The sequence below is a fragment of the Platichthys flesus genome, chromosome 15, assembly GCF_949316205.1.
Source record: "Platichthys flesus chromosome 15, fPlaFle2.1, whole genome shotgun sequence".
In the NCBI taxonomy this organism is placed as follows: Eukaryota; Metazoa; Chordata; class Actinopteri; order Pleuronectiformes; family Pleuronectidae; genus Platichthys; species Platichthys flesus.
In genome coordinates this window covers 17,154,168-17,167,083 of record NC_084959.1, presented here as the reverse complement: position 1 = coordinate 17,167,083, position 12,916 = coordinate 17,154,168, and the positions used below count along the sequence as shown (strand labels likewise).

At 42.3% G+C, this 12,916-nt stretch overlaps 1 protein-coding gene across 1 annotated transcript in view; it reads left to right on the top strand.

Annotated features, from left to right (window-relative positions):
• The window catches only part of LOC133969150 (LHFPL tetraspan subfamily member 7 protein), a 103,956-nt gene that overhangs the window by 28,373 nt on the left and 62,667 nt on the right, over positions 1-12,916 (top strand). The window contains exon 2 of the mRNA XM_062405431.1: positions 2,066-2,204. Within this exon, the coding sequence (XP_062261415.1) occupies positions 2,066-2,204 (139 nt within the window). The remainder of the gene's footprint in view (positions 1-2,065; positions 2,205-12,916) is intronic.

Genomic DNA, 12,916 nt, shown 5'->3' with positions numbered 1-12,916 from the left:
AGTCCTCATGGTGCTGATCTGTAACCCAGATGTTTTTACGCTTGGCAATGGTGGAGGAACACACACGTTCAGCCAACCTGGAAAAATAAAGGTCAAAAGAATAATCATAGTCATTGCCACCACCATCACGACACTTCAATATTTCCCAGCTCCCCTCTCAGCCAAACAGCCAGAACAAGCTAATTAAATCTTCTGTCAGGCATGGAAATCGCTCTGCTTTCATCCCACCTCCATTCATGTCACTCACATCAGGGACATGCACAATGACACGTGTTTTAGGGCTGTAATTCCCTCGTGCATGTTAGACATTTCTCTCTGATCGCCCCCGCCCGCATGCTAATGGCTAATGTGGCACTGTTTTCTGACTGTGTTAGTGTGCTGGGCCTCGTCCAAGAATGACGCATTAAAAACATTTGTTGTGGAGAATGTGTTTAGAGAGTCAGTGCATTTGAACAGAACCAGTAAGACACACAGGGTTGTGGGAAACACACCTAAACGCCCACAGCGACACACATTCTGAGGCCGTACATACTTTGAGACTTAGCTGCCACTTGTCCAGGAATGTTCACACACCCAGAAGTCTCAGCAAGAGCAGATACAGTTTAGTGTATTGATTAGAGTTCAACCAGTTAAAACTCTGACAGGACAACGTAAAAATAACATACTTACGACTGGAGAATTCAATATGCTACCTACCTGTACCAATTTACCAGTATGCATTTATAATGGGAGCTTGCATACCTTCATGGTTTGGTGGGTCCCTCTGACTTTTCAGTTTAGTGCGAACCAAGGTGTGAATGGTACCAACGGACCAAAATGTAGTCTGACCAAAGGCGGTGGTCTCAGTCTGTATCAAACTGAACCATGACTTCAGATTGTTTGCGGTGGGAGATCATTCTTTTGGGATGGTTTGGAGTTTCAGACTAATTGCAGGAAGTTGAGAAAGCAGTAAACAATAGGAGAAGTGGAAGCGGCTCCCAGACATCTTTGTAGTCTTTGTATCTGACAAAAACGATATCTTCGGGTCCTGCTCCTGGAGTTGGTGATAGTTGCTGGTGGATGAACCCAAATGACCTTTATCACTTGAACCATGTTAAGATTTAAAAAAAAGCCCAACAAATCTTAAACGATTCTAATCACCCACTGTTTTGGGACTTTTTGTTACTTCCGTCTGGCCGTCGAGGGAATCTGTCGAGAATCAGTACCAACAGATTTAAAAGTCATGTATCCCTGCTGCCATCAGCCTGTTGAATGTCTCAGGGTCTCGCTACTGTCAGCTGCACAAAGAATTAACCCTCAGGGACTATAACGATACCTTCAACCTACCTGCTGAAAACATGCTGACATCAGACTTGTGCTCTTCTAAAAACCTAACAGTCAACTATAGTTAGACCCAGCCCACGTGACTGGTGACAGGGCGTATGTACATTATGCAAAAGTCATTAGCATGCTCACTAAATTGCATTGTGAAGCCAAAACTAATCGGACATGAACCTAGGTGTGGACTTTCAGTGTTAAAACACCCTAATACAAGCCAAAGATTTGTGAATGAATCTATCATTTGTGTGTGTGTGTGTGTGTGTTATTCCTTCCTCTGCCTTGGTCGTGCTCCTCTGTGTGTGATTAAGTGAAGATGTAATGAAAAGGGACAGTGTCCTGTTGTGTGGCTATGGACTGCTGTTTTCCAGCTGAGAGAGCCATTAACCTGTTTGAATGGTTGACTGTGAGATTATACAATCTCCCCGATCCAGTTTTCGAAAGATGGCAGCGCACACGGTCACAGTTGCTCTTGGCTCTCTGACACGGTGAATTTCATTGTACAGTTTTCTCCTGTACAACGACAATAATAATTATATTCTATTCTATTCTATTCAAAACACAGACTTGGCTTTGGAGAGCCATCAAAGCTTTTTAACAGAAGGACCAATATGTACAGTTTATCTATGGCGATGTGACAATACAAGCACCTGTTGAATTGTTGTCAGTGTGGGGTTTGGTCTACTTTCAGTGCATAAATGGAGCTGAAATGAAATGAATTTCTGTGTGTGTGTGTTTTTGTTCTTAGACCAGTGCGGTGCTGTGTTCAGGCGGCTGTGCTCTGCTGGCTGTCAGCTCCCTGTTGGCCATCATCACCATCTTCCTGCCCAGTGGAGGATGTGAGAGGAGGATCTGCACCCTGGCTGGTTACATGCAGATGGCTTCAGGTTGGTACAAACGTGAATACACACAAAGACACAGCAGCTTGCACACACTCCTGCTGGATACACATGAAGATAGACTTCCGTCTCAACGGCAAATAACATTAATATTAATGTGTAAGACAATCCTTTACTGTTGTTATGACCACTGTGTAGGAAGCACTGATAGGAGCTAACTTTGTCGGCCATCAGTCAAAGAAGAAAAAGAAAAAAGAAGCTTGAATTGGACGGTCGCTGCTAAGCAACCAGAGTCTGCGTGGCATTCGTAGGGGTGAACTGGTAGAGGGAAGGCGAAGATAGATTTACAGCCTGCTGTAAAAAGACAATTACGCCTCCTTAACACAGGTCATTGGTTCAGGGCTACATGTGGCTTATCAGACCGCCGCTTTCACTCCAACAGAGAAGCAGTCTCGTAAACAAAGTGCGGGCTTGTCAGCGCCTGGGCTTTAAAAAGCCATAATACAGCACAGCTCATGTCCCCGCTCAGTATCGGCCTTCACGCTCTCGCCTTGTGCATCAGACCATTGCAATGGCAGTTAATGGTACAAATTGGAAGCATTTCTCTGTAGTTACAGCAACATATTAACATGTGTTGCACCTTCACATATACGGATGTGATACAACAAAAAGTTGTTTTGTGCTTTTTCTGAATATTTTCACTGAGATTTAATAGTATTATATAACATTGTACAAATCATTTCTTTTAGTCAGCAGCTAGCCTCTTGCAATACAAATAAATCAAGATATATCCTTTTCAAAATTCTCACTAGCCTTATCTTTGCGTTCTAGAAGTAAGTAGTAAAGATTAGCTAATATTAGCATGCTAACACGTACCAAATAAGTTGGTAATGTACTCGATGCAAACCACCAGCATGTTAGAGTTGTCACTGTGAGCTATATGCTGTATATAAAGATGGACGACATGGTAGCTCCTCAAAAGTGAAGACAAAGTGTCTTGATCGCCACCTGGTGGGTGGCTGCACTATTTGTCATTGACACTGCCTCCCCTGTTCACGTCTGATACCTTTTTCTCAAAGGTGGTATCTATCATTTAGGTAGTTCTGACATTATCACACTGACATTTCTCTAAGTCGCATTTTTTATTTATATTGAAGCATCAGTCGAAACATAATGATTGACAGGTGAGACCTTACTCTCGATTTGCCAAGCGCATGAATTGGCGGGATTTCGTGTGTTTCCAGCTCAAAATAACTTCTTTGGCACAAGCTGGCAGCGTTCTTCTCCGGCATACATAAGAAGTTGACATTTGTATACAGTCAATGTTGTGAGCATGTTTGAGTGCTGATAATAGAAATTGGCTTTAGACTTTCCTTGTTTCTCTATATTTCTTGTTACCGTTGAAGCCATTAAGTCCCGAGCCACTTCATCCACCAACCCTTTAACATTATTTTTTCCCCCCCTCCACATTTATTTGGTGTCCGCAGCATTTACCTAACCTCCAAACCCCTGAGAATATTGAGTAGCTAATTTAAATCCCTGCATGTGGCATTTAACTAAGCTTAATTAAAGGGCTGAATTCATTGTGAGCGTTAAATCTTTATTGGCATTGGCTGAAACTTTCACAGGGCATGGTTAGTGATGTGTTTCAAGTGGTTCTTCCTGCGTACAGCCAGACTCTCACACGTCTCTGTCTGACCGCGAAATCAGATCCGCGTTGCTTTGAGAAGATGAGAAGGAGTTTGTGGTGAAGAAGGGTCTCTTTTGCGAGTGTGTGTGTCTGTGTGTGTAAAATCCTGCTCAGTGTGTCTTTTGTTGCGACAGACTTTGCTAAATAACAATGTGAAGTGAGGAGCTGTTCCATTTTCAGGTCGACTTTGTCTAGATAGACAGCGGTTTCTCAGAGAGCACCCAAAGCCCTGAGGAGGGCAGATCAGTAGAGTGTTTGTTTTCCCAGCATCGTAAGTATGTCTGTGTGTGTGACGGTGTGAGTGTGAGCGTCTGTGTTAGTGACGGTGTGTGTGTGTGTGTGTGTGTGTGTGTGTGTGTGTGTGTGTGTGTGTGTGTGTGTGTGTGTGTGTGTGTGTGTGTGTGTGTGTGTGTGTGTATATGTGTGTGGAGAGGGTGCTATCAAAGAGAGCTGATAAACTGAAACAAGCAGATTAAGAACAGCACTTTTCTTTGTGGTGTGCATATTAGCGGTGCTGTTTTTGAAGATGTGTGTTTTCCAGCAGATTTGGAGAAATGAACTGCTGATAACACAACTTGTCAACTTTCTTTTTGCAGGTAGAAATGATTCCTGTCTTGATCTTTATGTACTTTGGAGAACCCCTGACAGGCGGAGGAGAAGTGTGTGCGTGTGTGTGTGTGTGTTATTCTACTTATGAGGGCAGAAAATCATTATATTGAGAGGACAAAAAAAACAGGGAACAATATTTTGCTGATCATTATTTTGTCAAGGCTTTGAATTATGTTTTGATGAGAATAACATGTGCAGGCAAGAAAAAAGGTTGTGGGGTTCACCTTGAAGCGTTTCTTGCTTAAATTTTTAGTTTTTCCTTTTGAAACAGTGAAGTTCACTTAATGTGAGTGTCTGTCTTTCAAAAGTGTGTCAACTTTGATGGACAGAATGCCCAGACTAATTTGTCACACAGTAAAATGATTAAAGCAAACCTGATTTCAGATTAGATACAATGAAATCCATTGCTTTTGTTATTTCTACAATGCGTAAACACGTACGACATTTTGTATATTAATAAGAACTGGTTGTGTGTTAAAAGACCCACTCTTATTTTGTTAGACATACATGTTATTCATAGTCAGGCATGTGGTTGATTTGGGGTTATAACAGATTAACATATACTGCATGTGAGTTTGTAGAATCTGTAGACGATGTGAATCTTTATTCATATGCAGATAGCTGCCAATTCAGCTCAGTCAAAATGTCGTCTGGACTCACATTCAAAAAGTGTCCATGTTTGTGTTCGGAGAGACGTTTGACTTGTGTCTGACTCCAAAGTCTGTAGGAAGACAGAGTCTTGACCTGGATATCCGATCGCTGGTTCCATATCGCCACCAGATGTGTCTGACTTATACATTCAGAATTCTTAGAAAAGCAATTTCCGCCCCAAAACTGTTTTTCACAAAAAATATTTTTATGCTGTTATTATTTTACAGCCATTAGTTCTTAATGTTTATTTCTACAGCCATTACATTTACTTTATAATGATAAGTCCAATTTAAATTGAAGCCTCCCTGACATAAACAGACACCTATGTAAGACATTATTCAGACTCACTAAGCTGCATGACAGCATTAACCACAGCCTGAATCATTAAACTGTGTCTCCTTCAAAACAGATGTTTTATTTATTCAGGGAAACATCTGCTCCATAACTGTTTACTATTTCACGGCTGGATTGTTGCAGGATCCATTTTCTTCTTGTTCTTTTAGAAACACGCAGCTGTACGACCTTGTGTTTATGAGTCTCTCTGTTTTGCTTGATAAAACACAAACATCCGAGCGCCGGGTCGACTCAGGTTGACCTGCTCAACTCTTTCCTCTACCGATGGTCTCGTGGGTGGAGTCCAGAATTAGATGTTAACTTGCCAACCCTTCCACCGGCTCAGCTCGGTGCTCCATCCAGCGTGTTATAGCTGCAGCGCCGCCGACCACGGCCGCTTTCAATGTTTTCCCGTCAGACAGAGGGAGGCAGGACACTTGTGTGTGCTTAGGCTCTGAGCTTTTCTTCTATCATGCATATTTCATCAGCCCGTTCTTAGTGGTCAGAATCCATTGGATTGGATGGCTGTTTAGTTGGGGTGGTGTGTGCGTGGAAAGGGTGAACAGAGAAAAACATGCACATAGATAAACAATTTTAATTTAACATTTTATTTTATATATGTAATGTTCTCGCTGCCCAGTCTTGCGTAACTTTAACTTTTATTATAGCGGGTAGTTCCAGTTCAGTTCACTCAGACTCATCCCTCGACAGAAGCAGCTGAAAACCATGTTGGGGTTTCACTGTGCAACAACGCTCACTGTGCAGTTATCTGCTCAGGACTGAACACCTGTCACACTCCGCTGAGTGTACAAGCACTCGCTGCACATACAAGCTTCATCTCAGCTGTTTTCCTGCAGGTGTATAACCATAAAAACATACAGAGATCATTTACATTGTGTGCTTACATAAATATATTAGCATGCATTAATTATGTGTCGCTTTTTCGTATTGATTTGACCGCAGTGGTATTTCAGTTTCAATTTATATCTTTTATTCTTAAAAAGGTGCTTCAGGGGGTTGGAGACATGAAAGGGATTCGCCTGAAGCTGTGTGCTCTGCTTTTCTGCTCTTCAAAGGAATATGAACCACAGTTTCATCGGGTTTTTTTTTCTTACCCTCACAGTCAGAGATCTTTGTAGTGTTGCTCTGTCTGGAGCAAATTCATGTTGGACATCAATATATATTTGAAAACTTTAGCGCGCTAACGTTGGCTAATTGGAAATAAAATACGATGATGAACATGGAGAAAAGACAAAACAGTTTAGCCTTGTCCCAGTGTAAGCTCACAGCAGCATTCAGGATTAGCATTGTTTGTGCAGCCTTACATTGCTGCTAGTACGGCTGCAGACAATGTTAAGAGGTGAAACCATCCAGTATTTTACAGACAGTTGTCTTGGGAAAAAACTAATAATTTGTGCAGCAGAAATAACTTTATATAAATTATTTAAGGTTGGTAATCATCTGGCAAAGAACTCTTTATTTGTGACCCTTGGCAGGCCCTGATTAGGAATTTTCCGTTTTATTGAGTTGGAGAAAAATCTGATATATATATTTGGTTTGAGTGTTAATGCTCTTGTAACAACCAGTCCGTTCTTTTGGAATTCGCAGATTTTTTGTTTTTAGCCTGGAAACAGAGTTTTATACTATCAGCCAAATGAATCGATTCTGCAAAAGGACTGTTATCATTTGCTGTCTGGACCAACTTTTGGCTGAAACAGGTTTCCCTTTGAAGACTCCCCCTGTGCAACCTTCTGAAAACTGTGCCCTCTTATCCGCATCCTCATCATAGAGAGTCCCTCCGTGTTTTTACCCCTGACTCACGCTGCTCGGGAGAGGAGAGGGACTTTGTGTTGCTGTGTATGTGTGCTCCCTCGCCTACGTACACACTCTCACATCCAGTTTCGCTGTGCTGATGCCAAGGAAGCTCGGCCTGCTGTGTCAGCTTTCCCTCGGGCGAAGCTGTTATGCAGATGTACTCCGAAGCCCGGTGATGAAAATAGGAAGTTGCTTTGATCAAAGCACCTGCTGTTTTTTTCAGTGCTGCTGTCGCTGTCGGAGCCCATATGGTCGCCCGTGCCAGCTGTCAATCATCTCTCCCATACAGATGAATGCATTTCCCATATCAAGACGGATTAGAGCAGCAGACTCTATTAGTACAACATGTCCTTCTAACAATTAAATTAATCTTTTTTTACACAGTTGCTGTATCTGCATATTTGCACTTTTGTTGTTTTATTTTCTCCTCAGTTGTTTATATATATTTAGATATATATACATTATTTTCTTTTTTAAATTTTGATATTCCATTTTATTCTATTTTACACAATTTCTATCTTATTTTATTGTATAGGTTGTAATTACTTGAGCATTGTTCACTGCCAGCGACTGCTTAATGTTATTGTTGTGCATTTGGCAATTAAAATCTTGAATCTTGAATCTTGAATCTTGAATTACTGCGTGCGGAGGGATGATTGGACCATCATTCCTGTCTTCATTAGTATTCTGAGAGAGAGAGAGAAAAAGAAAAGTCTCAAACTGAGCCGGAGAACTTTTCTTAGAGCGCAAACATCACTGTAACATTGTTTGATTATCTCTGCCATCTTTGAACTCCTTCCATCTGCCTGCAGGCACACCATGTAGCCGTTCCTGTGTAGTTCTCCACTTTTCTCTGTAGCGAATCAATGCTCCTCTCTCTGACCCCGTCTCTCCTCCACCTTCCATCGTGCTTTTCTCTTAACTCATCCGAGCGGAGTATTCCCCATAAGACCATCTTCCTCACAATCAGGGCCCTAGCTCCGTTCGTGCCTGTTTTCTGTCGATCACTGAAATTTCAGTCCGTTTCATCATGTGTGGGTCGACCCGAGGCCTTCGCACAACATTGAAGTACATTTTTGCAGGGAGAACTTGTTCACCGCCGAATCACTGATCTCATGAAGAAATCAAAGGCAGAAAAGTCAATCTAGCTACTCCACCCCAGTACCAGCTATGTAGTGTGTGTCTGTTTGTGTGTGCACGTCTGCTGACAGAACGTGACCCAGTTTAGATGCAGTGGGATGATGACATCGTGACCCCAACCTGTGACTCACAGCATGCTGACAATACACATTAATCATCGATGTGCGTCTGGTCCGTCAGAGTGTTGGTGCACGTATGTATATGTGTCACTTATTGTCCAGCACAGCTTCATTTTACTCTTGCTGTTGACAGTTATACGATCGGTCACCTCTCACCATCGCAGCCTCCTGCACACACACAGGTTCACGCAGGACATTACATTCACTTGACTCATTGTGGAAAGCCTTAACATTAACCTTAACCATCACAAAATCATACCTAACCATAACCACACAAACACACACACACACACACACACACACACACACACACACACACAAACACACACACACACCAATCTGAACTTTTTGGGGGTTTGTGCTCCAGCTTCGCAAATCTCATTAGGATTAACTCTGAAATCATGAATATTTACTGGCGAGAAGTTTCACAACCACTCGACAAAGCATGTGAAGTGTTGGTCATTCATTTATATGCTTTGCTGCTGTATTGCAGCATTTGTCCTTTTTTTGCGATGCACCCAAATTGCTATAGTCCTAGTGTCTACTTGTGAATCAAAGCCAGTGTATTTGTGTATGTTAAACTTGGTCATTGGTCGAATCTGGTGTTGACTGTAATTAGAAGAAGTGCAGCACTTGGTTCTGTTCGCCCGCTGATACCCTGGCCACAAAAAACACTGTCGTTGGTCCAGCAGTGATAAGAGGCCGACTGTAATAAAGACCGAACTTTCATCCAGTCCAATTCATCTGTTTTCTTTGAAGGAACTCCAGAGATCTCCTCAGATGCCTGAGATCATCTTTAATGTTGCCTTTTGAAAGTGCATCTTTGCTTTGATATTTTCCTCCTCATTAAATGCGAACAAGAAAGAAAACCAATGTGAATTTTCCCTCTAATATTAATGTTCTTTACAATATTAATTAACCTCCCTTATCTTCTGTACAAGCTGGAAGCCCTTCAGAGTATCTCTGCCGCTGCGTACTCATTTGTAACACACCCGTACACACACACATTAATTACGCCTCCGTGACTCGTTTCACTGTAGCAAGCAACAAATGACATGTTGACGGAGAGGAGGACGGAGATGAAGGGAGGCAGATTGAACGGAGACGAGGGTGAATTGCGACACGTTATTCGTTTGCCTTTTCATATTTGTTCTGAGGACTCGGGCCCTTGCGTCTGATAGGCTGAGAAAAACCAGCGCAGTGTCCAAAACATGTCCGTCTGTTTCTTATTCCTATCCTGTCTCTTCATTCTCCTCCGTCATCCTGCCGTGAAAACACACAAACACACACACACACACACACACACACACACACACACACACTCAAAGAACCAGCAGCTATGCATATTACATGAGTCCTCCACCTCTGAAGGCCTCTCTGCTCTCTTTCATTTTGCATCTCACAGCAGAGATGAATGATGAGGTTTAAGCCAGACCATGCACTTAAGGGCAGTTTCCTTTCTTACCTCCAGAAATCTGAAGCTGGTGGTTACGGGAAAAACCTGTGACTCGTTGTAGTTTGCTGCAGTTTAAATTTCTGAGCATAATTTGGTAAAATATTGTCATGAATATTAACATTTGAGACCAGGAAATTAAGGATATCATTTTGTGATGTGCTGATAACCTTGTTTCCCAATCTCTTTCATGTATTCTCCCCCCACTGAACATTGCTCTGCATTGGCTTTACAGAGGATGCTTTAGATGTTTGTTTTTTAACAACAACTTCTTCCTTTTTGCGTCTTAACTGATTCCCTACCACATTAAAGGGGGTGGAGCTAGAGGCTTGTTGATGGACTCGTCTTAGGGTCAGTTGACGAACTGCATGGAAGCTAAGTGCTAACTTGCTTTTGGCCTCTGGCTCTTTTTTTTATCTTCAAGGTCAGACCTGCAATGATGACTTGATCTTGGTCAATGTGGCAAATGTGCAGGTCAAAGTTCACCAAAGTTGAACGTGACCATAGACTGTTTTTAAAAATAACTTTTAGTTGTGTTGCTCAGTAACACAATTTGTGCTTCTGAAGAGGAATCGCATGCAACAATCAGGTGTGTCACAGTTGAGTAATTGTTTGAAATTGCAGAGTGTGAGTGTGTGTTTGTGTGTGTGTGTTTGTGAGTGAGTGTGGGTGTGTGTGTGTGTGTGTGTGTGTGTACACCTGTGCACATGAATTCCAGGAATTCCCAGTCGTTCCTGTTTGATGACAACACCAGTCAGAATGACTCATTGTTGTGTCTGTTGCTGTTGGATTACAGCTGTTCCAGTCCTGCACACTGGGTCCTCAGCTGTGCACACACACACACATACACACACACACACACACACACACATAACACCCTCACACACACACACACACACTGTGATTATATGTGCACATGTGTTTAGGTGCCCCTTCCTCCCTGTTTCTTTTCTCTTTTGTCGTTTTATCCTCGTCCCTCTCATGCAGTGATTGATCCTCTGCTCAGAGGCTTTTCTTGAGTGTGTGCTGATGAGTGAGAGCCTCTCGTTGTGTTTCTGTTTTGTGCCATATGATGGGAATTTGTTTTTCGAGGCAATATGAAGAGTTGAGAGCGCCGCTACCTCTCACACACAGACACACTATGATTGATTAGGCTGTGTTGCTCAATTGCTATTGCTTTGTGTTTATGACTTTCTCATTTGCATTAGTTAAATGATGGGGCTGCAGCCTCCGGATGGACCGGTTGGTTGTTTGGTCAGTGTGCCTTCGCCTGACCAGTTCTCAACAATATTCACATGGAGAAAAGCACTTCATTAATATCCTGGATTAATTCACTTCACACTACAGAACCAAAGGTCAAATATTAAGGTTAAGATGAGTTTGCATATCTCAGCCGAGCAACCAACATGGCTCATTATCAAAAAACAACAGAACTTTTCTGTGTTTAGTTCCTTTGTCAACTTTGTGTTTTAAGCTCAATACTCAGTTTTAATGATTCTAATAATTGGGCTACAATGATTTGATGGTCTGTTACCAGCCTTTTTTGTTTAATTACAACTCACTTGAATCAATAAGGCTACAGTGTAGGGCTCACCGAGGCTGGTTTAGTCAAACTAGAGACAACATGCGGATTTCTTTCCCAGCGACTAATGGATTAGTTGGAGAGTAGGTGCTGTTTCAGTCCATCAGTTTGTCTTTGGTTCACTACAAACCAAATGAGATAATTCCAGATGAGATAGACTGATTTTTTTTCAAGGTAACGATACTTTCATTTCAGAGGCTCCTGCATCTGCTTTACTTGTGGTTTTTCCCATTGCTGCTGTAACTTCCGGGTCAAACTACGTACGAGGAAGGAATTAAATGATCAAATGATTTGGTTAAGACAATAATTCCCATGATCCCGTGCTGCTTCGCTACATCATCAAACTATGTGTTTTGTGATTGTTTTGATTAACAGACCCACAGTGGCCAAAGTTATATAATATACATTTAAGGAAGGAATAGGCTCAGGAGGAAAAAAGCATTTTTCCTCCAGATTTCTGAAAGGAGTCCATCTTATCCTGTATCTCACGACAAGCAATCAGAAACGTTTATATTCCTAAGTGTGGAAGTATTCCATAAAGTGACAGAATAGTTAGAAACTGTAAAAAAAAAAAAGAAGCTTGACAGCAAAAGGATAAGCAATCATAACTTAAATGCAGCAATTTCCTGGCAGTTGTGTGTGCGATGCTGATAATATGTACAAATAAGAAGGTGGGAAAATAACACAGAGCTTTTTCAACTAGCAGGGACTTTTTTCCCTGCATGAACGGTTGCTGACCCTGCAGGTCTGCACGAGATGAAAAGGGGAAGAACAGCGGTGATCCAGCACATGTCTGAGCTTTCAAGTGTCTGCAGCAAAGGCAGAGGGAATATTCTCTCACAAGGAGATCAGGAGCTACAGCGCGGCTGGGGACGGAGACAGCTGGATGGGGGCAGATATGGGACACATTCAGATTGTTGGAAGAGCAAGGGGCCGCAGTGGTCTGTAAAAGATCAGCAGCAGAAGCAGGAGGAAGGGCATCACACTTCCACTGTTGATTTGACGCCGATGGTGCCATCTCAAATGTTTTTATTTTTTTTGTGTTTATCTTATCATCTTGTCGTCGGAGTTTGGCCCTATCATGAACTTATTGATCCACATGTCACATGACAATCAACCCACATGCAGAAACATGCAGGGCAGTGCTCAGACACATGTGCACCTATCAGCTGACCGGTAACATCCAGTCTTACTCATGTGAGAGTTCTTCTAGGGCCCGCGAATTTGTGTCTGAACCCGAAAAGGAAATGTTCTACCTGAACCAGACCCATTTGAATTTGCCTGGAGACTCAGGCCCAGTCGACACCATGTTCACATCCGATTTCCTCTTATGAGTTAACGTTCATTCACATGGCATCAAAACCCAAC